A 27,590-nucleotide genomic window follows, 5' to 3' on the forward strand; every position below is an offset into this window, starting at 1 on the left:
TGACAGTTTATACAATTTATGCTGTTCTGTGTGCACTCGTGTATTTAATTTACACTTTTTCTAATAAATGTTACCCATAGACAAATGCAGATGTAGTTTTTTGCATATTTTTACATTTTTACAGTGTCTTGCTCCAGGACACACGCCTACAATATTAGCAGCATAGAGCCTGAAACCTTTGGCCTCTGGCCTAATAATACTGAAAAATAACCACTCTTTTTGTCTCGCCATGCAAAGTTAATAGGATTCACTAATTTAAACGTTTAAAACATAAATTTTCTCATGGAACATATTTATTCATTAAGACCTATATATACCCAGTTTGGGGTCAGAATATATTCTCAAATCTGGACTAAATTCTAGGTCCTCTAACAAGTACCTCACCCATATAGAATACCCCAAAATTTTTACGATGATTTCATTTATTTGGTAATTTCCAATCCACATTGAAGAGAACAAACAAAGAACATTTTCCGTCTAAAATTGAACGTACACTAAGGCAAGAACACAATAACGGAAATGTTTTACTGCATAAATAGTGGGGAAGAAACGCACAAGCAGCATTGTGGACCAGATTTATGATTGGGCCTTTACAAAAATAAAGATTTTAAACCAACAACTCATTCTTGGGTACTATTTAACAGTGCATAACAAAAAACAACGATTTTTTTCTAAATGTTATTTCAAGTAATGCCAAGTGTTTATAAATCACAAAAAAAATGATTCTAGTAAAAAACTTTCGGTAATGGATTTTCCCATATAATTAGTTTATTTTTTAATCTAATGAACATTTTTAGACAATTTAGACAAAATTTGCATTTTTCTGGGTTTGGGGCCCTAAACCCTTTCGTAAAAAGGGACAAACAAAATTAGAAAAATAAATATATATTTTTAGGCATTACGTGAAACGGCTGGTTTGATTGACAGTAACTTTTTATAAGATATCTATGTCATCGGTTAGCGGGTAAATAATTCGGGTCGAGGTAGTTGTACTCGGGGCGCCTCCTAGCGGTGGAAAACTTGGTGTAATCCCCGTCGGTGAACGGGCTGAGTATTGACGAGGTGTTGTGTGTGACATCACAATCGTTGTTAACCACGGACGCACATACGGGTTCAAGTCGGTGGTTTGTCTTGTGGGTGGGGGTTTCAAAGTGACTGGAATGTCGAAAAGGGTTTGGTCATTTATACACAGAATGAATGAATAAAAGCAAATTTTAGCCCCATTAACATTGGTTATAATTTGGGTGTCCGGTTTAATACACCTCATGCCCGCTATACAAGTTACAACAATTGTAATTTGTTTATCCTTGCATGGCTTAAAACGGACAGTCGTTATAACCCGGGTGTTCTTTTTGTTTTCCCCCATACACCTCATGCCCGCTTACGAGTTATTATGTATGTAACTTTATGGGTGATTGTTTTCTGTATGGCTGATAATTTAGATAACCCATTAGTGATCACTGGGTTAAGCAATTGTCATTAAGTGTCTTGCCTAAGAACACATGCGCTCACAATGTATAAATACAAACATGCATAATGTTAACACATAACAAGTTACCTTTTCCTTTGTATACACGATTGACACAGATCAACAGATTGAGCAGCTGGGCAATCAATGCAATGATAACGAACACCTTCTATTGGCTCACTTTGACATATATCGCACTAAAATATATTTGGTTTATAACTGGCTCTAGGTTTCCACTAACAGGCCAGATAACATTGGCTACACATTTCCCCAATAGAAATACTTTAATTCTACATAACTTACAGCCTAAGTATTACTCAAACAAAAGGGTTCTGGTTCAAACCCCAAACAGGTAAGATAAAAAGTGCAAAAATGTAAGTATCATTTTAAAACTTGCACTGGAATACTTTTACATACAGAACTGCCTGCCTGGGTTAAACTAACTACAAGCAGTTAAGATAAAATATGTCAGAAAATTGCAATACAATTTCACACCTGATATCCCACATGTTGTGCTAGGGCTTGTCTCCCGTTATTATCAAATAATTTCAACTGTTGGCGACGTTTTCGTTTCAAACGAAGGATTTCAAGATATTCATCTGAGAACCTGAGATCTTGTGGGATATCTTCTTCATCCTGGGGATCGGGAAGTTTATTTAAATTATCAAGGTAGGCACCTATTTTATATAAATGTAAAGGATGCAAAGTTCAAATAAATCCGAAATATAAAAGACAACGAGCAAAATGACACTCCCAAAATAATTTGCGGTAGAACACTGACCGAACAAATGGGATCATTTTATACTTAACAAAAAAAATACATTTACAGAAAACTTCTACTTACTGAAACCTGGTCACAGTTGACTGGTTCCCACCCCTCCTCCTCTCCTCCTCCCACTTTCTCTTCTTCCTCCTGCTCCTCCATACGAACAGGAACATGGAAGTCAGAGAAAAAGGTTGACATTCGTGTGAGAGAGGCTTGGGGGTGTGGACGGTGCTGGAAGAAAAAGGGGGTTTGTGAGAGTGAGAAAAAAAAGGTTTCAAAAAAGTGAGGGAAATACGATTTGATAGTTTTGCTTTGTTACTTCCTTTAATTGGTATAATTTAAATGGTAAATTCTACCAGTTTTGAATTTTTTTAGAGGTAAAGTAAAATTGTTCTGTATACCGAAAGAGCAAAAATTTCCAGACCTAAATTTGGCCTGCCAGTTTTATAAATTACCTTATTCGTGTACACAATAAAACAAATGTACTATATTTCTTTTAATAAAACCTTTTGAAGTTTAACAGAGAAAAAGGGCGGGAAATAATGTAAAACTCTGTAAATAAATGAGTAAAATGTTGCTGAAAAACCTAAAAAAATGTAAAATGTTGTGTGTATGTTAACTTCAAATTAAGAAATAAACCCATAGTATCTTACCTTGTGCAACCGCTTAGGTTTAGCACTGACCATTCTATCCAACCTCGGCATGCGACCTGGTATAGTCAGACCTGCCTTTGCGAGTTTAATGAAATATTTCTGGACTCGAGATTGAACTTGAAGAGGCGTCCGAGCTCCCAGTTCCGCTGCTATTTTACGGAACCTGGAGTAGGTAGATTGGAAACAAAGTTAAGTCAATCTAATGCTGTTGTTGCTACCAGGCATTATGTAATATATATGTAATACATATAGAATAATTCTATATGGTTAAGGCCCCTAAATACTATGACATGATTAAAGACCCTAACCATATAGAATATAGTTTTTGATTGCACAAGATTGACAAGCAACCATGGTGTTGGAGTAATGGACCAACTCTGCCAAAAGTTCCTGGCAGGACCTCACTCATATTGGCCATATAGAATATAATTCCTGATAACGATAATTATCAAAATTGACAAATGAACCTACCTGTTAAACTCCACGGCTTCTTGTGGATATTTAACAAGTAGTTCCTCAAGTTTTCTTTGCTCTTCAACTGTCCATGATTTCTTGAAGGTGTCGGAACGATTCTTGGTGGGCTGTGGAGGGAGAGTGGGTTAAGTTACACCAGTTTACTTTATTATATACACTAGGGGGTAAAGATGAAAAAAGTGGAAATGATAAAAAGTGGGTAAAGATAAAAAAAGTGGAAATTTAAACCTTTTAACAGGTGGTTGGTACCAGAACACCCTTTAGAATAAAGGCATATATGTATGTAACAAATATTGTTGTAGAAATACTGGTGAAAAAAGTGGTACAAGGTTATATTTAACTGATTTTAAATTACAAATTAAAAATATTATAAATAAACATATAGCCTTAATAAAATAAGAATAATGATTGTTACCTTGTTACTTTGTGTAGAAGAACACGGGACATCTTTGTCCTTGAATAAAAAAATGATCAAATTTAACAGAAATGTATGATGTATATATATATAAATTTACTTATGATGAGTTGTATTTAGGTAAAATCAATTAAGATGTTATTTGAAAAACACTCAATTTTATTATATATTCTGTGGGGGGAAGGTCCTGTAGCATGGCACGCCATGGGACCTCGGATTTAGACCAGGACTGGTTCATTATCCCACAAAAAAACTAAGTTAAAAAATTAAGGAACTGGTGCTACGTAACGGAACAGACAAAATCAAGTCCAACTAATTGTTTAATATAAGATATATTTCTTCTAAATGGCATTGTCAGTCTCTTATCTAAAAAAACTTGATTTTGTTTAAACCTGATTTAGCATTTGTGTATCCAAGTCAATGCATTTTTTCCGGGTGAGTGGTTTTATGGATTCGCTTGAATGATCGCTAAACACATGATCAAATGTACCGAACTGTGACGTATATTTCGACCAATCAACAGAAGGGAGGGAGGGAATGTTTTGACGAGTCGGCAAGTTTATATCAACCTGAAAATAATGAGTCAGCAATTTTTTTAAATTTTTTAGTCATGTGATATGAGTTTTTAGAGGCTTTTTTGGGATGAAGTTTAGGTAATGATCATTAATTTGGCTGACTGATGTAGTCAGCATTTTACTGGGTTTGAGTAAGGAATCAACAACAGTGGGGAAAAAATAGAAGGACTGAACACTCGACGGGAGTATCTGACCTTGGCCGAGCTGTCAAGGGAAGATCTCTTATTCATTACCAATAAAGCGCTTGTCGCCTACCTTCAAGCAAGCGACAAGCTTTAACATCTGGTGAGGTATATGCAGTAGTAATCTGGGTGTTGGGGTAATGCCCCTAAAAGGCTATACTGTAGGGATAGGACCTCACCCATACAGAGTAGAATGTATCCACAAAACAAAACCCATCACACAAGGTTCAAACCCCACCCAAGCCACACCAATAAATATAAACACCAAAACCCTAAATTTTAATGCTCAACTCTGGCCTAAATTTAAGCGCCTGAAAGGCGTAGGACCTCACTAATGTAAAAAAAGAATGTACACAAAACAAAACCCCATCACACAAGGTTCAAACCCCACCCAAGCCACACCAAGATAAATGAAAACACTTATTATCCCACCTTTCTCTGTAGTTTATCCACAAAGTCAATTGGATCCATCATTGCTTGTTTGAGCTTCTCTTGCATAGTTTCAAGATCTGCAAGCGCTTGTTTACGTTGAGCTTCCAACACAGATGCTGTCCTCAGTACATTGTGGTAACTGTGGACAAATGGGATTTAACATATTTATCCATTTTATTTCAGACAGAGAAAAATTACCGTGGGATTAACCACTATATTTCGAAATATTAAAAAACTCATATTTAGTTAATATTCTTTGTCCTGAGTAAAATTGCATCCTGTTCTTTTTTTTGTGTGGATTTCACTACTTTAGTTTCGATTTTTATTAATTGTATAATTGTTTAGGGTACAGCTAAAAATCAAAACCTTTTTTTTAATCCCATCTATTGTATGTTTATATAGGCTATAGACAGACAGCTAAAAATCAAATTTATGATACACCAGAAACCAAAATTAGATTCAAATCCGAACTTACTCAGTGTTATGCTTAAGCGCCACATGATCAGATTCGAAATAATAAACCTCAGGTCCAGTTGGAGGGTCCTGTTCGAATAACGGGGGTGGTTCGAACGTGTCAATAGGGGTGACGTCTTTTAAACGATGAAAACCCCCCCTTCCACGACCTCTGCCCCGGCCACGACCCCTACCTCTCGTTCTAGTGGGTGACTCATGTGGGGTGCGCATGGGGCTTTTATGGGGTAAGAGGCATGGGTGAACGGGGGATAAGTTGCCGTGGCGATTAGGTGATTTGTTGTCATAGTTATGTGGTAAGGCTTTTTCATTGTTGTGCTGGTCGCCTTTTTCACATTTTTGGTCGAAATTTGAAGATTTTTCAATCGTCTTTTTTATCTCAGAGTCGGATGTTGCTCCTTGATCCTCCTTAAGCTCTTTCACACTTTCATCTTTGCTCTCTGCATCATCTTCCCTGTCTTCTTCATCTTTTTGAATGGAATCATCTTTTTTGTCTTTTTTCTCAATTTTTTTTTTCGGTGTTCGATGTCTATGTATCATTAAGTCAAGACTAAGGGCGTAATAATCCGGTTGACATTTTAATCCAGAACTTCTCAAAGCTCTTCTTCTCCACTTCTGGAATTGGTCCTCTTCCTCCTGAAAGATCAAGAAAATATAAATTGTCAGCCATATAATAAAAATCCATCACTGACAAATTACATATGTGGTAACATCAAGCAGGCACGAGGTGTATGGAACAAAACAGAACACCCGTGACCTGAGTTATAAAGACCAACGTTTTTTGGCCTCAAGAGAACTATCTTAGCACCAAATCCTTACTTTATTTTTTTCTAAACAGTTTGGACAAAAATCGTTTAACTCTATGAGCACCAGATCAGGGTCAGATTCGCGGAATTCATTACAAATTTACCTGAAGTTTGGCAACTCAATACACATATTAATACAATTACCTGTAGTTTTGCTGCCATATCCAAGGAGTCTGAGACTAAATCTCTATCTTCACCCCCACAGTGTTCATCTTTTTCCAACCCCCTAGGCTCAACTAAATATTCACCAGAAGGTTCTATATGTCCATTAACCACATTATTATTCACAGTGTTAACTATTTCCGAAGTTTCTTCACCATTTTCCACTTTAACAGAATTTTCTGTTTTTTCAACAGAATTTTCAGAACTTTTTTCCGCGCTATTCGGCTCAAATTCAAAGTTATTCGCGTCGTTAGAATTTGAAGGACAAGGTTCAGATTTAGCTGGACTGATGCTCGGCTTCCGTTTGTGAGGTTTCTTCGTTCGTGTTTGTTTGGGTGATTTGTGATTTAATCTGTTGGAAATAATTAAAATTAAACCAGGTTAATGGCAATTGCTCCAAAACTAATGGGTTGTTTAAAACATTATTGTCAGGGATACAGGAAAAAATTGAGCCCACAAAGTTACATATGTGGTAACACATAAGTTTCGAGTTGTATGAAACAGAACACCAATGTCATAACAACTGCCTAGCTGAAATACTGATACAGTTACACAGAAGGTATATATACCAAATATATCAATAAAAGGTTCAGAGTACTATACACACTGATATACAACACAGTAACGTCTTACATTGATTTCTTATGTTTAAACACAAACTCCATAACTGATGCCATCTCCCCACGCTCTGATAATCTTCGTAATCTTCTCGAACCAGTGGTGAATAAATCCTGTGAGTGAATGAATGTTAACTATTATATTGGTCTATATATAGTCTGGAAGAATAAATGAACGTAAACTTATCTATTTCTGGGTGGGAGGCAACGACAGTCGTTATAACACGGGTGTTTTGTTTCATACACCTCATGCCCACAAATTACCAAAAAGAACCATATTATATAATTACATAACCGGGCTGGTTATTTTTTTACATATAAGCCCACAATGATAGCAAAGACGAGCCTTGAAGGGATTAACTGATGGTTGGATAAATTGTCGTTAAGTGCCTTCGCCACTATGACGGACTTATGCCCACAATGGTAGCAGCGACGAGCCTTGAGCGCTTATGCTCTAGGCTACAGTCAAGTGAATCACCCTGTAGGATACAAGGTATTGATATTCACCACTCACCTCAGAATAATGTCGTTTTCTCAGTGCAGAATCCCTTCTTTGACATATTGACACTCCATTGCGATTTTTCAATAAATTGAAATTTATTTTTGAAACTTCTTCAATATTGTTCAATGTTTTGCTCTCTGTTTTGGGGATCTCCCCATTTGTGACAGAGGCTCCAGGCAAGGAGTTATTTTCTTGTTTTACGTCGGAAACATTCCCGTTGGTTAACTCAGTAGTCAGTTTTGTGGGGGAATCATCGCTGTTTTCTGTCGCACCATTTTGAATAGGGGTTTCTGTGTTGCTATCTTCTGTATGAGATGTAGAGTTACTTTTAGATGACATTTCATCGTTGGTTGTTGGGTGGGAGTTTCTTTTCGATGGGGATTTGGTTTCAGGTGGAGTAGTATCTAAAAAAGGTACAAATATCTAATTAGCATGGTTTGTGCTAATGAATGTAATACACATTGGCGTTTATAAAGAAACTTTGGAGCGGGAAAAGGTATTTTTACAACTGGGGTTCTAAACCAATATGTCCCCTTGTTCCACTAGAATATAAGAAACAACGCAAATAATTATCATATTAACCAGTTTTGATATTTCCAAGGTGTACGTAGGCTTATGCCGATATCTGGAATAGCATTTGAACTTTACTTTGTGATATGTAAGTCATATGGACCCTTAACCAGGCAGTTATTTTTTAAATAAATATTAATAAAGCAGAATAAAAAATTCAATTTACATTTTTATATAAATATTGTGAAGAGAAAAAATTCCGACTTACATTTTTCCTCTTCTTCAATCTTATTGCTCCCATCTGATCCTCGTTGTCCTCTTAAACTTGATCTTCGTGTCCTTGGTGACTTGGATGTTGGGGTACGAACCTCCGCATCCGAGGATGTGGAAGAGCAAGTGGAGGACCTCTTGCTGCGACGAAGAGGAGAGTCGGACTCTAAGAGAAGAGGAGGTTTATTAATAAGTGATGTTGCAGAGAGAAATTGTACCTCTATATTTTTGCCAAAAAAAATATATTAAAATATTTTGTTGAGGGTTTTAAATAGAAGACGAAATACATTATTGTGTGTTGTTGGAAAAAAACATATTTTCTGTGGAAATTCTGAATTTTTTTGCAAAAAGTACAATGATTTCTAGCAGCGAACTTAATTACCAGCAGACAAAATATTGCAGCACAAAACTATAGTTTCCGAATGTGTATTTGTTTAAAAAAATTATCTTACATGAAAGAGGAACTGATATATTCTGCAAACTGCATTGCAGGTGCAAAAGAACAAAATTTACCTATGGCCTTTTTTGGAGAATAATTTGGCAATTCAGCAAAACTTTCCGGGTTACAACTTCTAGTTGATCTACGGTTTTGTTTCTCCGCCAGCAGCGTGCTATTTGACCGCGTGCGCTTGGCGACTCCGTGCACCTTGGTCCCATTTTCCCCTTCCTCTCCGTTCAAATTCAGTTTCCGTTTTCCTTTGACAGTTGGTGTGCTGGAACCTTTTAGTGGTTTCATATTTCTATGTTAGATCTGTGGACATGGAAATTAAAATATTATTTTTCCGGTGCTTGTGAAGAATGCACTGGCTATGCCAAACTTATACGCTAAGCGAAGAGGTTAAAATTTAAGATAATGCACCAATTAAAGGTATAATTATGGGCATGTGGCATAAAGACCCGGTCTTCCAAAAGATATTTCACTATGTCATAGTATGTATGCTAACTGCTAAAATTCTACAACTTAAAACTAAAGAGTGCGTCTGACAGCTAAATCGTATTGCAAATTATTGCAACTAATACTAAAAGCCACTGCGTAGGGCCAACTGGCCAGCAGGGGTACGGGCACGGCAATGCAATGCAATCTGTTATCTATCTACTGTCTAAAACTTACGCCGGAAGGCTCCAAAAATATGTGAAAGCTAAAGACTGGGTAAAATAGGCACCCACAATATTCAAAATTGCAAGAAACTACAAGAGAATCTTTAATTTTCGCATTTAAAAGCAAGTTTATGTTTTAACCAGTGATCAAAAATCGAGCGAAAAATGCGACATCTTTAACGCCTTGAAGCCGAAATAAATGATAAATTTTAAAAGTTTTTTTTTGCGCTGTTTAATGTAGAATTACTTTTTCTTGCATTTTTTCGTCAAATTTAATAAAAGATATTAAATTACATCTTGAAATATGAAAGTAAACGAAGCATGCTGAATTAATATCAAAATACAAACGAATTGCATTGTGTTAGATGCTACCCGTTGGCGTGACATCATACTTTTGACAAAGGAATAAGTCAAATACCGCCAAAAATCAGTTTTACCTGCAATATTTTCTATCTGGTAAAACTGTAACAGGGGGCTTTAAAAAATAACAACATCACCAAATGTAGTTTACCCAGGTTTGTAAACTATCACTAACATTTTTACCCCCATTTCATGTTCTTGCTCTGTCTCATCTCCATTGAATATATCAATAGCCGTTACATGTTCAGACTATGCTATGTTCTTGCTATCATTGTGGTGGGTGACTGCCCTTTAACAGGACACTTACCAACATTTGCCTCAACCCAGTGATCTCTTACAAGTTGTCTAAATTTGCATTTATAGGCTAGAGTCGCTACACTAAGAAAAAATCAAAATAACCATTCACACTTAGGAGTTACCCATGTTGAATGAATGAATGAACGATGTAACTTACTTTATGTTGTAACTTAAAAGCGGGTACAAATGGTACGAAACAGAACACCAGTGCTATAACAACTGTGGCTCCATCCCTGTGTTATGACGACTGTTTCATTCGTTCAATTTTGTTTGAAAACTCAGTATTTAAAATTTTTATTTAATGATTGCTTTTCCACCACATAACCTTACACAGTGATCAGTTGAAAAGGGAAATGAGTTTCTAACAATCTAATATTAACTTACAATGCATGCACAAGGTTAATCAGGTAATGGAAAAACCTGCCCCAAAATCCTAGGTCCGTTTAAATGCTAAGGCATGGGACCTATAGTAGAATGCACAATGTTTTCAATATTTTTAAACAACATTTTTTAAAGCACCAACAAAGAAATAAGTTTAAGAAAGAACTGAGTTGGTTTTCGAATATAAAATAATCACAAAATCTTGGATACATAAGCATAGCTTAGAAGGTATGTATGATTGTAGACTTGACAATTTTGGAACAGGGTTAAGGCCATTGAAACTACAGAACTCCTTATGCAATAAAAAAAACTAAAAATGGAAATTTAAAATTCAATAAATCATTGCATCACCCATTTGCAACTAAGTATTGACAAAATAAAAATCAAGTTAAATCAGCGCTAAGTAACTAACAAGTATGGTTTAAACAGGCAAAGCTAATCAGTCAACAATGCAATACATAGAACTAAACAGTTTTAAATTTAACTTGAACTAAAAATAGTATATACATTCATACATATGCAAAACATACAAAATGGTCCCTTAAATAAAAAGTCTGGTTTTGTGCTATTATTATTTGTGTGAATAGACTACAATATATATAAAAATTATAAATTTTTCAGATATTTCGGGTTTGTTTATAAATCTACATCTGTTACTGTTGCATCAGCTTCTTCATTCGTTTTGCTCTTACGCACGGACTTTTAATTCATCTGCAAAGTAATATAGATAGATTTTGATGGAAAAAAAAGAAAAATAGTAACCAGTATAATATTCACATTTTGATGGATAAGAGTAAAAATGTGAAAACCAATATTTTTCTGTTACCAGAGCAACGAATTTAAATTAATGATAAAACTTGGTGTGAAATTGCTACAATCCAGTTACACTCATAATCAAATACAATGGATTTAATCAATGTGGTGAATGCAATACACTTTGGCTCTACTTGTATACAGACATAACAGAATAAAACTTATTTTAAGAAGTAAAACTGGGATGCTAAAACATATTATGATGTCACATTTATTTGGGGTAACAGACACAAAAATGGAGGTAACAGGCAAATTGAAAATGACATAGAAAAGTGCTTCAACCTTTTTATACATACTGATTTCGGATTAAACATTACTCAAAGTAAACTAACATACTTGTAGCATGAGGTGCGTGGTAAGCTTTCCTTTTTCTATTGGTTGGCTCTGTAGTGTGTTGAACTATAGAATAATATAAGTTAGATACACCTTATTAAACACATGGTGTATTCATACACCTCATGCTCACTGTCAAGTTATAACATAGGTGTCTTCTTATACAGCAGACACACATGGTGTATTAATACACCTCATGCTCACTGTCAAGTTATAACAGGGGTGTCTTCTTATACACCAGACATACATGGTGTATTTATACAGCTCATGCTCACTGTCTAGTTATAACATGGGTGTCTTCTTGTACACCAGACACACATGTTGTATTCATACACCTTATGCTCACTGTCGAGTTATAACATGGGTGTCTTCTTATACACCAGACACACATGGTGTATTCATACACCTCATGCTCACTGTTGAATTATAACATGGGTGTCTTCTTATACACCAAACACACATGGCGTATTCATACACCTCATGCTCACTGTCAAGTTATAACATGGGTGTCTTCCTATACACCAGACACACATGGTGTATTCATACACCTCATGCTCACTGTTGAGTTACACAATATTACTTAAGTCCAACGCACCTGTATTAGGAACATGGTTTTGACTATTTGGCAACAATTCACGTTTGACTTGTAAATAATCAGTAGCTGTGACCTCACAATCGATTTGAATCAATGTCTGGTAAACCTCATTGTTTGAATAAGTTTCTGAAATCAAAATAAAAAAGATTATTTTTAAAAAATTGCCAGAAAATCTGTTTTACACTGATAATATAACATGTACCTAACAGCAGAAACAAAAAAATAGAATGCATGAGAACTAATCATTAAGTAAAAGATAAATTTAAAAATAAAATGATTGGAAAATTATTGCTAGAGAGACATGAGATTGAGAACTGACCATTAGGTGGAGCAGTGGGGAAAACAAGTGACATCTTAGTGGGGAGCGAGGAATTCTTCACCGTGGATGGGAGGAGAATGTGATCCTGTGATGTGAGTATATATGATTATTGTGAAAGTAAATTTTACTTGCTATACGGTATGTGACATTACAGTTCATTTATACACTTGTGTGTAGAGTGTAGGCCCACAATTTCTAATCTGTGATTTTTAAGAACCAATACTTCATCTGTCACATGACTAGACAACATCAGGATTTGCTGTTAATTGTCTTGTAATCTTGACTAAGGACACATAGACTTGGAATTGCTAGAAGATCTTATTCAGACTATAGTAGCAACAGCATATGGAGTAGGGTGGCGGAAGATGGGACACATTTTCGTATTTTCTTGTCCCAATTGGTAGTAAACAAAGAACAAACAAAGAATTATAAAACCGTATCATCACGACTCCCATAGACCGTTGTTAATTGTTTAAAACACGATCGGAATAGTTGGATATTATGTATTAAAGGTGTCCCGTCTTCTCCCACCCTACTATATATATATATATATAAATTCTTATATATATGGTTACCTGGTTAAGAGATATCACATATATTGTGTCATTGCGTCGGTTTAATAAATCAAGAAACTTGTTGAAAGAATTTTCTTTATCTTTGTAAAGAGCTATGCCTGTTGCTTTGGTTGGCCTGTATACATAACAGTGTTCAAATATTATAACAATTGCATAACATTTGCTTTACTTGGGGATTGGGATATAACATTGTAATCACAAGCGCCAAACCTGGGGTGGCAGGGTGGGCAAGTCAACCCCGGAATTTTCTACACACTTTTTGTTGTTTTATAGGTATGTGTATCTGACTATCCCTAACTCCACTAGAATTATATAAAGCTGGATGCATAGGATTTTACTGATTAGGATTTTTATGCCTAGGATTTTTACTTAATTATGAATACTGGGCAATGTTGGCATACAAATGAATCTCACCTTCTTTGTTGAGGAGACACAGCAATTCTCCTACTTCTCTTGTTAGTCTGTGACATAAGAAACATCATTATTACATCATAAAGGTCAGTGCAGTGACAGGTGGGGGTCAATAAATAGGTCATTTAGGTTATGTAAGGATGAAAACCAACCAAAAGTCATGTTTGCTTATCCACACACTGCAATAGCTTCAGCAACTCGACTGTGGGCATGGGAGTGGCAACCATGGATAAGTCACTCAAGTTCTCACCCAGGAGGATATAAATGACAAACCAACCAAAATCATGTCTGCTTATCCACACACTGCAATAGCTTCAGCAACTCGACTGTGGGCATGGGAGTGGCAACCATGGATAAGTCACTCAAGTTCCCACCCCGGAGGATATAAATGACAAACCAACCAAAATCATGTCTGCTTATCCACACACTGCAATAGCTTCAGCAACTCGACTGTGGGCATGGGAGTGGCAACCATGGATAAGTCACTCAAGTTCCCACCCACGAGGATATAAATGACCAAACCAACCAAAAGTCATGTCTGCTTATCCACACAATGCAATAGCTTCAGCAACTCGACTGTGGGCATGGGAGTGGCAACCATGGATAATTCACTCAAGTTTTCACCCACAAGGAATATAAATGTCCAAACTATTAAACTTACTCTATCAGGTGGTTTCTTATTCACATAGTTCTTCATATGATTTGATTCCTTATTATGTTTTTCTCTGGCAATCCATTGGTCCAAGTCTTTGCTGACCCTGGAAGGTAACAGGCTTAAGAAAATAGTGGCGAAAAAATTGCCAAAGCTAGAAATCATACTAGTATTATACAATGTAACCTTAAATTAGTTGCACCACTGTTATAATCTATTCTATATGGGTGAGGTGAGGTCCTTGTTAAAAGACCTAGGATTTAGGCCAGGATAGGTTTATTACACCACAATTCACAGGTGTTTATATAAGTTAAGTTGTATTTGACCGACACTTCGGTATTTTTGACAGCTGGTTTTACAAAGTGTTAACAAAACAATAACCTTGAATTGGTTGCACCACTTTTTACAGGTGTTTATATAAGTTAAGTTGTGTTTGACCGACATTTTAGTATTTTTGACAGATAGTTTTACAAAGTGTTAACAAAACAATAACCTTGAATTGGTTGCAGCACTTTTTACAGGTGTTTATATAAGTTACGTTGTATATTGTATTTATATAAAACACACAAACATGTGATATTAACATTGATATAAACAAACAACAATACAGTTCTCCTTGATAAAACATCCATAACATATACTACCTTATAGATTCAGTCTCATTCAGTTGTTTCTCATTTTTGTTTAAACTTTCACACAAGTTAATTTTCACATTGGTTGGCGCTGGTTTAATGCTCGGATGTGGCTTTGGAGCATAGAATCTTAATTTCTGGTGAAAAGTGAGGATTATTGAAAACATTAAGGACACTAATGATTAACACAACACCTAACATACAGTATACAGGTTACAGACCTCTGCTCAGTCATGGCCTTGATTTTAAAAGGCCAATTGCTTATAAGTTGTGAAAACACATACGTACAACATAAGCCAAAACACAACACAAACAATGAATAAACCTAATGCATTATAAGATCTTACTTGGTTAATACTGTTCATGTCTGGTGGCCTCTGTTCATGTGTGTTGGTGGCTGTTTAATGATAATTTGGTTAGTTTGTTGTCTGGTACTCTGGGTGTTGGGGCAATGGGTAAACTAAGGCCTAATCCCTGGGTGTTAGGGTAATGGGCCAACTAAGGCCTAAATCCTTGGGTGTTGGGGTAATGGGCAAACTAAGGCCCAAATCCCTGGGTGTTGGGGTAATGGGCCAACTATGGACTAAATTCCTGGGTGTTGGGGTAATGGGCAAACTAAGGCCTAAATTCCTGGGTGTTAGGGTAATGGGCCAACTAAGGCCTAAATCCCTGGGTGTTTGGGTAATGGGCAATATAAGGCCTAAATCCCTGGGTGTTGGGTAGGGCTGTGGATTTTCCCTATTTTTGTTTAACCTTTAACCGTTCAGTTTTAACCGGTTAACCGGTTAACCGATACAAGTGTAATCCTAATAAAAGCGTCTTGTTTATCGCTTTCTTTCGCGAATTTAAAGGCAACTTTACGACGAACGTATGGACTATGCTTGCAATACACGGGCAAACGTTCTTAACGTTAAAGTAATGCTTTCTTATTCATATTCAAACCTGTTTTAAAACACCTGCCGTCTAAATAATCAACGTGTGAATTGCAATTATGACGCTGTTATTAATGTGTGAATTGCTATTATGTCGTAATCAATTGCCAGGTCAAACAATCGCTATTATGATGCAATGAATCCACGTGTGAATGCCTGCTTTTTCGTAATAAACACGCTGCTTGGCTGAGGAAAACATTTAAGTTGTGTATTACACCAATATAATGTTGCAAAACTAGTTAGCCTGCGGTATTAACAATCAAGATTGATGGCGTAATCGCCGTTGTAGGGCACGATCAAAGCAACAGCGTCCGTGCGCAATCTGTCTTATTGCAAAACAACAATCAACAAAGGCGAACACGTGCCTTTCGTGTAAATAAGACAGATATTGATATACGTTTATGCCCTATGACGTCATAGTTCGGTTAACGACTTGAACTTTTCGTTAGCGGTTAACCGAATAGGTTCGGTTAACCGGTTAACCGTTAACTTTTCCACAGCCCTAGTGTTGGGGTAATGGGCAAACTAAGGCCTAAATTCCTGAGTGTTGGGGTAATGGGCAAAATTTGGCCTAAATCCCTGGGTGTTGGGGTAATGGGCAAAATTTGGCCTAATCCCTGGGTGTTTGGGTAATGGGCCTTTTTTTTTGCATACCAGATACATTTTGCATACCAGATGAGCCGTTAAATAGATATAATCATAGAAAACATAAAAATAATGAACAAAATCACTCACGAGTATAAGATATTCTCCTGGTCCTCGGTATCGGCATCGGGACTCTGATCCCAAGTTCCTCCTTTAGTTTCCTCCTCAACATCCTCTGTAGTGAGATGGATGAAGTATCTCGGAGGACCTCAAGGATCCTGGGAGGAGGAGGACCAAATTATTGGTTGTTTTTATCTTTTTTTTATGTTTTTTTAACCTTTTTTTACAATTTTGTCATAAAAAAGATAGCACATGTAGATTTTTATGACAATACATTTGAATAGAAATTTTAGTAATTTGACAATTGTATAAACAAGATCAAATTCTTGGTCGTTTTTATCTTTTTTTATCTTTTTTTTAACCCTTTTCTACAAATTTTTCATGAACAAGGTGTCCAAGACGTAGCACATGTCGATTTTTATGACACTACATTTGAATAGAAATTTTAGTAATTTATATTCAATTGACAATATAAACAAGATCCAATTCTTGGTTGTTTTTATCTTTTTTTTAATCTTTTTTTTAACCTTTTTCTACAAATTTTTCATGAACAAGGTGTCCAAGACAAAGCACATGTCGATTTTTATGACAATACATTTTGATATAAATTTTAGTAATTATAATTATACCAGACAGTCTTATAAAGAGAATTTATGCATGTGTGCTTACATAATGGTAAAAATAAAACCTCTGGTTTAATTAAACAAAAAAACTCAGTATTTTCATCCTTTTAGCAAATGTTGTGCAAAACTTGAGGTTTAAAAAGATAGGCGATTCACAAACAGATTTAAAGGATCTAAACTACTGAAAAATAAAGTATTTCCACCCCTACTTACTTATCCAGGTGTTCCTTCTTATAATTATTAACCAAATCATCCATCCAGAAAGAATCCTTCTTTAAACTAGATGACACCTGAGTCTCACTCCCTGCTCTAACTCCTCCCACTCCTCTCTCACTTTTTCCTCCTTGCTCCTCAACAGAGAGCAGCTGCCTGCCATGAAAACCGGATTCAACCGGTGCTGGCCAGTTTTTGACTACATTAAAGTTGCCAGCATCTTCTGGTGTGAACTTTATTGGTGTGTCTTCACCAGAAATTGACTGGTTAGCGAGAAAACTTAGTGGGTGAATATTGAACCCGATAAATAGAACGAGCATAAGAATACAAGCTGCTCTTCGCTGACCGCTAGTGGTCATACCAGCCAAGCTACGAAGACGAGTGTTCTGCAAAAAAACACAGTATTTTAAGAAATTTTTAAAACAATTTGACATAACTATCTGTTTTGTATTTTAACAACATCACGCCAGATTTTATCCTGCTGTTAGATGTCTATACAAACAAGCAAAGCCAAAGTATATTGCATTCACCACCTCAATCAATGAGGTTCCCTATGTTTAACAACTATGAGTGTTACTGTATTTTAACAATGTCATCTCAGATTTTACCCTGCTGTTAGGTGTCTATACAAACAAGCAGAGCCAAAGTATATTGCATTCACCACATTAATCAATGAGGTTCCCTATGTTTGACAACTATGAGTGTACAAGAAGAGTCAAAGTATTCATTAATTAGGTGTCTATGCTTCACAACCATGAGGGAATTTTGTCACCGAAAGGTACAAGATTCAAGGCCCAGCGAAGCCACACAAACCTCATTTTCAAGTTCCATCACTTTATCCCTGAGTTGTTGATTCATTGATCGAAGCTTGTTGTTGTCGTCCAAACATTCCAACATTTGTTGCTCTAATGTGCTCACGTACTGTGGGAAGTAGAAGTAATATGGGGTATGTACATAGTATAAATATATATATATATAGTGGGGGGGGGGGGGGAGATGGACACTTTTTCATAATATTTTATCGTCTAACTTAACAGTAAACATTTGTTGCTCTAATGTGCTCATGTACTGTGGGGAAGTAGAAGTAATATGGAATAAATACCATACACATTATGTACTACAGGTGCCAAACCTGGGGTGTTGGGACAGACAGGCATGTCTAAAATTACATTTATAGCGTATAAATTGACTGCTCTGGCAAAAACAAGAACCTTGGACACATCTTGCTGCAGGAAATTACCCACATAGAATAATTTACAACCTAACTTTAAACCTAAAGTAGTTACACCACTTCTTTGTTAATAAAACAGTTGTACTTACTTCTTTCCTTCTCTGTCTTGATTGACAGGCAGCTTCACGATTCTTTATCATTCGCTGCTGACGTTTCATTGCTCTACCCTGGGATTTGAATATTAAAATCAGTTTAGGGGTAATGGGTTAACTCTGGTTTTAAATCGAGGTTCCATGGCATGCCTCACTGTAGGAACTCACCCATATAGAATAGACCACAACACCATTAGTACTGACAGTCTGGCCTATCTGGCCTAAATCCAAGGCAAGCTTAACCAAATGACTTCACCCATAGAACATAGCACAATACCATTTGAACCGGCAATTTAAGTAATGGGCCAAATCTGGTCTAAATCCCAGGCACGCCTAACCATATGAAATATGAACCATATAAAATAGAACACAATACCATTAGTACTGGCAGTTGGACCAAATCTGGTTGAAATCCCAAGCATGTTAAGTATATGACTTCACCCATATAGAACATAACACAATAACATTTGAACTGGCAATTTGAGTAATGGGCCAAATCTGGTCTAAATTGCAGGCATGCCTAACTTCACCCATGCACAATACACAACACTTACATCCAAGTCTTTTATAGTCAGTTGTTCATTTCTTTGCTCCAACCCCATGACTGGGTTCACCCCGATTACAGTAGGGGTAAAACTGGGGTAAGCGGCGGGTACAATGGGTTTCTTGGGACCCCCGATTGAACCCATTAGGGGTTTGGTTGCTGACTTTGTTTGACTGTGCTTTCCTGAAATATTTAAAGTAATTGAGTTGTTTTTAATCGAAATTTAACAATCAAAGATCAAAATTTAATAATCAAAAATCAAATTTAAAAAACAGTATTATGATTTTTTGTTTAAAGTATATAATTAAAAACTAAACACAAATTGGAATTTTAAAGTTTTATAATTTTTTTGGCATTTTTGTGTAAAACATAAAAACTTGTTATGCAAAAATCATAATGCTGGTTCTACCTTCTTTCTGATCACTTGGTGGTTGGTTGTGATTGGTCAGTGGAAGTATCTTTGGCCGAGCTAGAATGCCATTGGTTGAAATATTAACCAATGGGGAAGAAGCACCTGGGTTTGAATTAACTGTCATATGTCATTCACATGATTAGTCACAAAAACTTATAAGTTTCACTAATTTTTATGAAAATATATAATTTATGAACGGACAAATAATTTTTTATGCAAATGTATTTACATAACTTTAAACTTTTTCATGATTTTTTCGGGGGTGAAACAAGCAACAGGCAAATTACTTCTGTTTAAACAAGATTTTTTTATAAAAATTTATTAAAACAAAATGACCAAAAAAACTCGTACATGTTTATACATAATTATTAATATTTAAATATCCCAAATACCAGTATGTAAAGTGTCTGATCTGACAACGAAGCTTTGAGGTAAAACAACTTCATTTTTAGGGGTAACATGGGTGAGGTTTATGGGTATAGAAGGGGGAATCACCTGAAATAAGGGTTAGTTTAAAACAAAGGTTGTTTAAAAAAATGATAAACTTAGTCAAGTTGATATAACATTAAAACTCTCATTTTGATATCATTTTTTTATTTGTGTTATGAAAAAGAAAAGTAGGAAAAATATAATATGAAAGGCGATGCCAAAAAGTTGTTTAATACCCCGAGTCAAGTTAACATTATATAAAATAAACACTAGTTAAGGCATTAAAAATAAAAACGCACTTTTAAATTGGAAACAGCATTACCACCCACCATTTACTAATAACAAAAATATATGATTTAACTGAATATATTGTTATAGGTCAATGGGTTTTAATGTATTTTAGCAATGTTACCCCATATTATATAGTAGGGTGGAGAAAGACAGGACACCTTTAGCACATAATATCTAAATATCCTGATCGTGTTTTAACCATTTAACAACGGTCTATGGTAGTCGTGAGGATACGGTTTTATAATTTTGGTTTGTTTATTACCAAATGGAACGAGAAAACAGAATAAAAAGGTGTCCCATCTTCCCTCACCCTATTATACCCACAAATATGACTCTATGATTTAACTTACCATATTATGCGAATTATTCACTGACATTACATTGCATACAGTAGGTTGGGTGGGGGTAGTGGTAAGATACAAGCTTGATACCGGCTCCTGTTTCACATATAATCGCATCGGGGCAGCTTCGGCAACACTGCTAAGGGGGATCTAAAATTTAATGGAAAACACTGAAAATTTTGATATGAATAATTGAATGTAAATTGTTTGTTTTTGTGTAATGGGAAAGGACAGTCGATATAACACGGGTGTTCTGTTTCATACACCTCGTGTCCGCTAACGAGTTATCACATAGGTAACGTTTTAATGTATGATTGAAACTTAAATCCCAGGTTCCAAGACATACTACACTGTAGGATTTCACCCATATAGAATAGAATGTGCATATACAATAATGGGGTAATGGGCCAACTCTGGCCTAAATCTCTGGTCCCATGGCGGGACCTTGCAGGACCTTACCAACATAGAATAGAATAAAAACTCAAGCACTCAAACCTGGAATGAACTTAATGTAGAAGTTGTAACTTGAGTTGATTGTGCTTGTTCCTGAGTTGGGGGAACCCCCATTTTCCTTGTATAGCTTGCCATGCTAACTGCTTGTAAACTCTCAGCGGTGATTGTTTTTTTGAATTTCCGGTTGCAACGCTTGGCTGATTTTCGCTTCAATGACCCTTCGTGCATGGTTGACCTCACTGGAGAATTGGATACGGCTGAATGAATATGGAATATAGAAATATTATAAAATGTGAAGTATAATGTTAAATAAATTACCTACACAGTTACATACATGATAACTTGTAAGCGGGCACGAAGTGTATGAAACAAAATACCCGTGTTATAAAGACTGTCGTTTCCCCTCCATGCATACACAAGACCATGGATACACAAGTAACATTTATTCATTTATTAAGGGTTTAAACAGAATTTAAAACAAGGCTTATTACGTACCTTGGGTGGTAGAGCTGTCTCCATTTAAAATCACATTATCACAAACTTGTCTTAGGTCAATAACTGGAGCTTTTTGACATTCTGTAGAAAAAAACAACATTCCCTTAGAAAGCATAGGCTCCTAAGATGTGTATGCACTGAATTTAACAGTAAACGTTACAACAAATAAATTTGATTAATTTCATAGGATTGTGTGTCTAACTATCCCTGCCTTCCCTGTGTTTTAAAAGGTTTGGCCCCTGAGGTACGCTTAGTATGTAAATAAGTGATATTGCATGAATAAAAGTAATAACATGGGATATTTTTATAATAGGCACCTAACATGGGTATGCAAGGTGTGCGTACATTCCCTGGATTCAACTTTGATACCCCATGTAAATTAATGGGTACACATACCAACTAAATACGTCATTTTGCATTAATAAAAGCAATAAAACGGGATATTTTGTAAAGAGCAACCTAGTTTTTCAACTGATTTTATATTCTATGTGGGTGAGGTGCCAGTGTGGCACTCCATTGGTCCTGTGATTTAGGTCAAGATTGGTCCACAAAAAAGGGGTAGTCACTTACGTCAGTAAAGTATATTATGATATTATTTTCAATGAATTTAAATTACCGATTTTATTTGAAGTTTCTGTTGTTGGTTCTGGAACATTTCTGTGCATGTTAAGTAACCTGTAATATATGGTTAGTTAAGCTAACTGTATGGTATATAAAATATAAAGGTATTTACTAAAATACATTTTGCTAATCTGACCCCGATCTGGTGCTCATAGAGTTGAACGATTCTTGTGTAAAAAATAAATTAAGGAACCGGTGCTATGAAAATGTAACAAAAAAATCAAGTCCAAACAATTGCATAATTTGAATAGGAGACCAACGATAGTTATGTTTTGGTAGCACCAGATCCTTCAAGAAAACACGATAGGTAATAGCATATGGATGTTACGTAATCATAGATGTCATGCAACATAAGCACCCCTAACATAACGTGTTATAGATGTTGCGTTTGTTGGTGTGAGATATAAGAAACAATAAGCCTAGATAGGTAAATGTAAGAACATAATGTAGTGCATTGAGTCAGTTACACATCAGCCCTAGATAAGTCCTAGAGTAGATAGTTAAGTCCTAGATAGATAGATAAATCCTAGAGTAGATAGATAAGTCCTAGATAGAGAGCTAAATGTAATAACATAATGTAACATGTGATGTATTAAGTTGGTTACACATCAGTCATTACAATTAGGTCAGTCACAGTCAGCTACACAATGGTCTAATGTTTGGTGAAACACAAGTTAACAGACATGATATATAATGTAGTATTGTAACCTGTTAGTTTCCCTAAGAGCATCTTTAACAGCTTTGTCGAACTCACTCTCTTCTTTTGGAATCTATAAGATAAGTTTGTGTTATTATGCCATTATGCTTATTGTTGAATTCTAACATGGGTGTATTTCATACACCCATGTTTACTGGCGAGTTAAAACATTGGTGTCTTCTTATACACCAGACACACATGGTGTATTCATACACCTCATGCTCACTGTTGAGTTATAACATGGGTGTCTTCTTATACATCAGACACACACGGTGTATTCATACACTGCAATCTCACTGTCAAGCTGTAACATGGGTGTCTTCTTATACACCAGACACACATGGTGTATTTATTCACCTTATGCTAACTGTCAAGGTATGACATGAGTGTCTTCTTTATACCATGGATTTCCTCTTAAACAACAACACCGTGTATATAATTGTTTAGACCACGCGTTCCATTATGAAGTTACATGGTAAGCCATGTATGCTAATACTGAGAACTCAGGAGGCGACATAGTTATTTCCTGCTGTCTATTATACTATAAACTACAATACAAACAATACAGAGTGTCTATTCAGTCACTATTGTATGAATGGATGGATGAGCTTTTGAAATAATATAATGAATACTAATAGCTTAGCACATGTGGTGTTTAAAGGTAAATTTCCAATACTGTCAGAACACAACCCTTTATAACCTATATGTGAATTTTATATTATTATGTGTGTGTTATTTGGATTAAATTTGCAGTAAAATTTCTTGTATTATACTTAACAAAGCATGACACTTGACTACTTGAGTCATATAATGCATTATTGCGTGTGGTGACAAGTACCATATAAACACATACAATCTATCCAGTAGGTTATACAGTACATCAATTAGTTGTATGAATGGATAATAGTTGTATAGTTGAATAATAGGCCAACTCTGGCTTAAATCTCTGATCCCATGGCTTGCTGTAGGACCTAACCCATGTAGAATAGAATGCAGATACATAATGTTGGTGTTATATGGGCTAACTCTGGTCTACATTTCAGGTCCTATAACTTGCTATGATATAGGACCGCACCCATATAGAATAGAATACATGAATACCAAAATATGAAACACATTGTATCATATTACCCACCATTTGTGACCGTTTTTGTATAACTCCTTTTCTTTTAGTGTTTTCCATTACAGCTTGTTTTTCATAAAACCCTTCATCTGAATTTTGTTGAGTTGACTGTATGAATAAAACACAATCATATTTATCACTGAAAAAGTTGCTTGTGTTTACCTAATATTATGCTTTTTTCGGGATGTTTTTACTTAAGTTTACCCTTTTTTTTGATTTTTTTACTCAAAATTACATTTTTCAGGATCTTTTTATTGAAATGTAGTTTTTTTTAGGATTTTTTTACTATATCAATGAGTTTCCTGCACTTTTTCAGATTTTTTTTTCCATATTTTTTCAGATCACATTTTTTTCAGATATTTTTCTCATTTCCTCTATTTTACCTGTCTTTGAAAAGCTGTGTCGAAGATGTTTCCTGATTGGTTGGTTGGAGGGGGCGGAGTTGATGATTGTGACGAATAAGCGGAGGATGATGATCCACTACGACACCGAGTGGTGGCTTTGTTGTGAAGCTGGCTCGCTGCTATAGAAACAGTATATACAAATAACACATCAAACATGAGCGTAATGTTAGTGGTACCTTGGCTACTGGCCTACACCCAAGATACCTTAACTTGGTTTCACCAAAAAAAGGCTTCACAGTATCAATTATCCACAAAGTTACATACGTCGTAACTCGTAGAAATATTATACATCAAACAATGTCATTGGGCTTCACCAATAAATGAAACATTGGCCTTCACAAAAAATCCAAAAAAATATATATACCCACAAAGTTACAAACATGGTAACTCGCGAGCATGATGTGTTATAACGACTGTCGTTTTCTTAAAATAAGTTACTTTATTCATATTTACCATGCAATTGAGGTCCACTGTCATGTTGTGTGTTGTTTAAATGCGGATACAATTGATCCAGTGAAATATTTTGTACGTTTTGTGACGTCACAAAACTATCCAGGCTCTCTAGCTCCTCTGGTGGGGTAAGTGGTGGGGATTCCAAGTCATTGATGATGTCATCAAACTCTGTGTCCCCCTGTGATGTAATAATGCATACTGTTTAGTATGAGTTCGGTATGACAAGGCCATAGGTACCAAACCTGGGGTGGCAGGGTAGGTATGGTAGGCCAATGCTAGAATTTTTTTACGCAATCAGTAAACATTGGAATTTATAAGTTAGATTCGTCACATAGAAATAAGGATGTAACAATTCCTGGAAAATAATGGTTTTATGTGGAAATTAAACAATGGCTGACAAAATAAGTTGCATTCGATGGTGACCTGGTTACCACCAACAGAATAAATGTGTGTGCGATTGCGTAATACTATCTACATAGGAGCAACCATAAGTGATACTTATAGATACTTGAAACACCGGCTGTTGGAAGTCTAATCTACTCTGAATGGGACATGGCAATGATAATAGTAAATTACAATGAATATATAACTTAAACTATAGAGTGTGGTACGGTGGGGAAGATAGGGCACATTTTCATTCTATTTTACTTTGTCTAAATAATCTAAATGGGACATGACAATAATAGTAGTAAATTACAAGCTGAATACATAATTAAATTTCTTATTATAATTTTTCTAAGCTTACAAGTTACCATGTATGTTAAAAATATAAATTATAATGTATAGTAGGGTGGGGAAGATAGAGCACATTTTCATTCTAATATGCCGACCCAATTGGTAGTAAACAAAGTAATTAATAGTCTTTAAAAATTATCATTTAATGTTCAAAAAGTAGGCTATTTCATAAAGTATATAACAAGAAAACTTGGGAATTCACTTTTTACAAAATGTAAAGTAAGTATAACAAAAAAATAATTAACTTACCATACAGAAATTACTATATTCAAGTGGGATTTGAGACCCACTGCCAGAATCAGACCCAGAGTCCATTGTGACCTCACTTTGAGGGGGGGTGGAATGGGTTTCTAGAACAAAATATTAATATAAATAAAAGCAGGGCAGAGGTTTTGTGAATTTAGGTAAAACTTGGGGGACATTGTTAAAATAAACTAATAGTCATAAAACTAGGGAACCTAATTGATTAATGCAGTGAATACAATATACTTTTGGCTCTGCTTGTTTGTATAGACACCTAACAACAGGGTAAAATCTGGGGTAAAATTGTTAAAATAAAGTTACACAAATAGTTGTCAAACATCGGGAACCTCATTGAATAATGTGGGTAAAACGAAAATTCTGTAACAATTAATGTCGGACCTCTATCATAAATGAGGTAAAATGTGAAAGACATTAATAAGACTGACCTGAACTACTAACACTAAAGTCCAACCAGTTCATCTCATTCTCAGTAGAGAGGACTGGGAACTGTTGACAGGTGGCTGCAAAGAAAATAGAAAAGTTTTTAATTTTAATTTTCCATACTTTTTATCATTATGCTACTCTTGCTATTGAACGAAGGTATAATGGACAGTTTTTATTACTTGTTAACCTTGACAGCATTAACCCACTTGTGGTAAAAAAAATGATTTATTTTCCGTGAATCTAATAATTAATATTATACCCCCATAACTCTAGAGAAACAAGTTAATTTAACATAAAAACATCAACATATTTATATATAATAATATAACTAAACACATTTTATAAACTAATACTACAATAACAACACATAGTCACAAGTTAAATTAACATATATATATATATATATATATATATATATAACAAAACGGTGCTAGTGAAGAATCTCCCCCGCGCCACCTTATTTGCTAACCACTAACCCCTAATCACTAACCCCTAACCCCTAGGTTAGGTGTTGATGGTTAGGGGGTTAGTGGTTAGAGGTTAGGGGTTAGCAAAAAAGGTGGGGGGAGATTCTTCACTAGGACCTAACAAAACACATAAATAACCATATTTACCCCAATCATTTTCAGTCAACAAATTATCCTCAAGAAACATAGTTTCATAATTTCCAGCCATCTTTGCTGGTTAAAATCCAACTCCAAGATATGTTTTTTTTACAAACACAACGTTTTAGTTACGAAACAAATAAATATAAATTACACATTTTATCTGTAAAGAAATAAAAATATATAAGTCTGGTATTTACTGGTATTATACTATCGTAGTTTTGGTTAATTTCACATTTATTACTTTGCTGAGAATTAGTATTTTTAAGACAAAACCTATACACACATAGTGTGTAACATTTATAGCGTTATTTACATGGTATGCATATTTATTTAGGCCTACATTTAGATTTATCATACACTATATTTACTATGAACAGCCTCAAAAACTTTCTGTTGGTATAAATACAATAACTGTAAGATTGTAATGATGAAAATCGACCGAATATTAAAAAAAAATGGCTTGAAAATTTAAAAAACAAAACAGTAAACGTATCTTTCATTCTTTCAAAACACATTCTCCAAATACGTGACGTTAACCACAAGTAGCAAGTACTTTCATTTTGACAAAAATATAACCTACAGTGTTGACCATTTCATTTCGTTAGTGCAAAATCATTTTATTGTTGTGTTGTTTATTTTTAAATTATTATATTGGTAAACACTGTTAGTTACTACTTCGAAATATCATAGAAGTCGACGTGTTGTAAACAAATCGCAATAATTGTTTACTCT

At 35.3% G+C, this 27,590-nt stretch overlaps 2 protein-coding genes across 3 annotated transcripts; both read right to left on the reverse strand.

Annotated features, from left to right (window-relative positions):
• Nucleotides 1–404: 404 nt before the first annotated feature.
• Nucleotides 405–9,056, reverse strand: zf(zz)-1 (zinc finger protein 1). 2 transcript variants are annotated; one of them, XM_009862320.2, is made up of 15 exons: nucleotides 8,817–9,056; nucleotides 8,302–8,469; nucleotides 7,536–7,927; nucleotides 7,038–7,135; nucleotides 6,387–6,756; nucleotides 5,441–6,072; nucleotides 4,966–5,104; nucleotides 4,169–4,345; nucleotides 3,777–3,815; nucleotides 3,359–3,468; nucleotides 2,888–3,050; nucleotides 2,313–2,465; nucleotides 1,964–2,104; nucleotides 1,559–1,665; nucleotides 405–1,155 (listed from the first exon to the last, which is right to left on the reverse strand). In XM_009862320.2, the coding sequence occupies exons 1-15, from the start codon at nucleotides 9,037–9,039 to the stop codon at nucleotides 951–953; spliced, it is 3,117 nt and encodes a 1,038-aa protein (XP_009860622.1). In that variant the 5' UTR covers nucleotides 9,040–9,056; the 3' UTR covers nucleotides 405–950.
• A 1,266-nt stretch (nucleotides 9,057–10,322) lies between these two features.
• On the reverse strand, nucleotides 10,323–27,020 carry LOC778962. The gene is given in 28 exon segments (XM_002123372.5): nucleotides 10,323–11,132; nucleotides 11,134–11,150; nucleotides 11,589–11,651; nucleotides 12,181–12,306; nucleotides 12,500–12,584; nucleotides 13,075–13,189; nucleotides 13,489–13,535; nucleotides 14,147–14,243; nucleotides 14,782–14,906; nucleotides 15,117–15,166; nucleotides 16,437–16,564; nucleotides 17,243–17,628; nucleotides 18,056–18,163; nucleotides 18,563–18,640; nucleotides 19,120–19,292; nucleotides 19,519–19,623; nucleotides 19,914–20,016; nucleotides 20,592–20,732; nucleotides 21,078–21,292; nucleotides 21,531–21,611; nucleotides 22,147–22,205; nucleotides 22,860–22,921; nucleotides 23,984–24,079; nucleotides 24,355–24,494; nucleotides 24,829–25,006; nucleotides 25,813–25,913; nucleotides 26,253–26,327; nucleotides 26,865–27,020. Coding segments are annotated over 28 exon segments (3,072 nt in total). The 5' UTR covers nucleotides 26,926–27,020; the 3' UTR covers nucleotides 10,323–11,075.
• Nucleotides 27,021–27,590: the final 570 nt, after the last annotated feature.

This window comes from Ciona intestinalis, chromosome 13 (assembly GCF_000224145.3).
Source record: "Ciona intestinalis chromosome 13, KH, whole genome shotgun sequence".
NCBI classification, from domain to species: domain Eukaryota; kingdom Metazoa; phylum Chordata; class Ascidiacea; order Phlebobranchia; family Cionidae; genus Ciona; species Ciona intestinalis.